This window comes from Aspergillus welwitschiae (assembly GCF_003344945.1).
Source record: "Aspergillus welwitschiae strain CBS 139.54b unplaced genomic scaffold BDQ94scaffold_217, whole genome shotgun sequence".
NCBI lineage: Eukaryota > Fungi > Ascomycota > Eurotiomycetes > Eurotiales > Aspergillaceae > Aspergillus > Aspergillus welwitschiae.
In genome coordinates this window covers 1-1457 of record NW_020798911.1, presented here as the reverse complement: position 1 = coordinate 1457, position 1457 = coordinate 1, and the positions used below count along the sequence as shown (strand labels likewise).

At 55.3% G+C, this 1457-nt stretch overlaps 1 protein-coding gene across 1 annotated transcript; it reads left to right on the top strand.

The window, feature by feature from the left end:
- Nucleotides 1–250: 250 nt before the first annotated feature.
- Nucleotides 251–1457, top strand: BDQ94DRAFT_180128 (uncharacterized protein; the record flags this gene model as incomplete). The annotated part of the gene is made up of 4 exons (XM_026773548.1): nucleotides 251–540; nucleotides 573–741; nucleotides 802–926; nucleotides 994–1457. 4 exons carry the CDS (start codon nucleotides 251–253, stop codon nucleotides 1118–1120), a joined length of 711 nt encoding a protein of 236 aa, XP_026619179.1. The 3' UTR covers nucleotides 1121–1457.

Genomic DNA, 1457 nt, shown 5'->3' with positions numbered 1-1457 from the left:
AGTTGGGCGCCGGCCCCGCTGTAGGCTGGAGAGCCGTCCTGTCCATAAAAGATGTAACCTCGAAATCTCGAGCAGTTGAAAAGACTGGCTAGCCCAGTGCCAATGTCACTGACGCCTCTCCCCCCTACAGAAGCAGGCCCGATGACATTGAGCGACGGTCTCGGCCAATACTAGCCATTCCCTCGTTAGATTTGCCTACCATTGCATTGATATCTTTTGCATCCTTTTCCCTCCCCACGACAGCAGAATCATGGGATCCGAACTTGGGGTCACTGCCGCATCCACGCCCCAGCCAGCCTATACTGCGGTCAGTATATGGTGGGCCTGCTGGGCGGGTACCTGGACGGTTGTTGTTGCGTCTGGCATGGCCTATCTCATCGCCCATCGCAACACGCCTCCCCTCCTGCTGCGGGGCCTCGGGCTGTCGCTGTCCGCCGTTGTTATGCTTCATGTCTACTGGGCTTCAGTGCAATTCGGAACCATGGTTGGTACCATCATGCCCGGAGATGCCGAGTACTGGATCATGGGCACCTATCTACCGTGTGGCATTGCCCTGTTCACGCGTCGAACAGTCGCTTCTACTACGTGGCTAAGCTTCAGGAAGGCTATATCATTCGCAGTAGTGGCGGTAATGATTTATCCTCCACCTCGAGGGGCAAGCTCGGTGCCGTAGACCGGTTCCGTCGCCTTGCATACACCACCAAGATCCTCGTGCTTGTTACGGTGGCGTCGCTCGTTCAGGTAAAACGGCCACCGCCTACTCCTATTCAAAATTGTATCGGTTTCTAATTGAGTCATTAGGTGTTTCTCACGGTCTTGATGTGGCTCATCTCTCGCAAATGGCATCATACTTGGGGGATTCCAGGCACCGAGGTCCATGGGACCGAGATGCAGCAAAAGTCGGAAATGGGCCGGGGCTGGGAGTGGTAAGTAGACCTTCCAATATGCGCCCGGCACACATACGATGAGAGCTGCGCGCTAACGAATTTGCAGGTGGCCTGGTGTGTTTGGACAGGTTTTCTGGTCGTGGATTGTGGGCCCCGTCGTCTGGAAATCCCGTCACATCCACGACACCCACGGCTGGCGAGTCCAGACGATGGGCTGCGTCATCGCCAAGTGAATCAATCGCTCCGATGAGGTCTGTCGCACGACTAACCCGTCCTCTAGTCCCCACCACGTCGTCGCTGTTGGGACTGGGTAATCGTGTCAGGAAAGTGCATCACAGCCAGAATGGAGGCCCGTATGGAACGGAGGTCCGTATCCGTCCATGCCCGCTGCCATTCATGTACAATAGTTAGCTTAGATGTTGTGGTACAATGTACTGTATACAGTATTCACTCGGATTCGGTTCCATCTGTAGTATATCCTGGTCCTGAACAATGACGCAGACGACGTCGCGAGTCCTGGGTAATTCCCTCCGGTTCGCTTCGGACAAGCAGTCTGCGAGTCGGTGTATG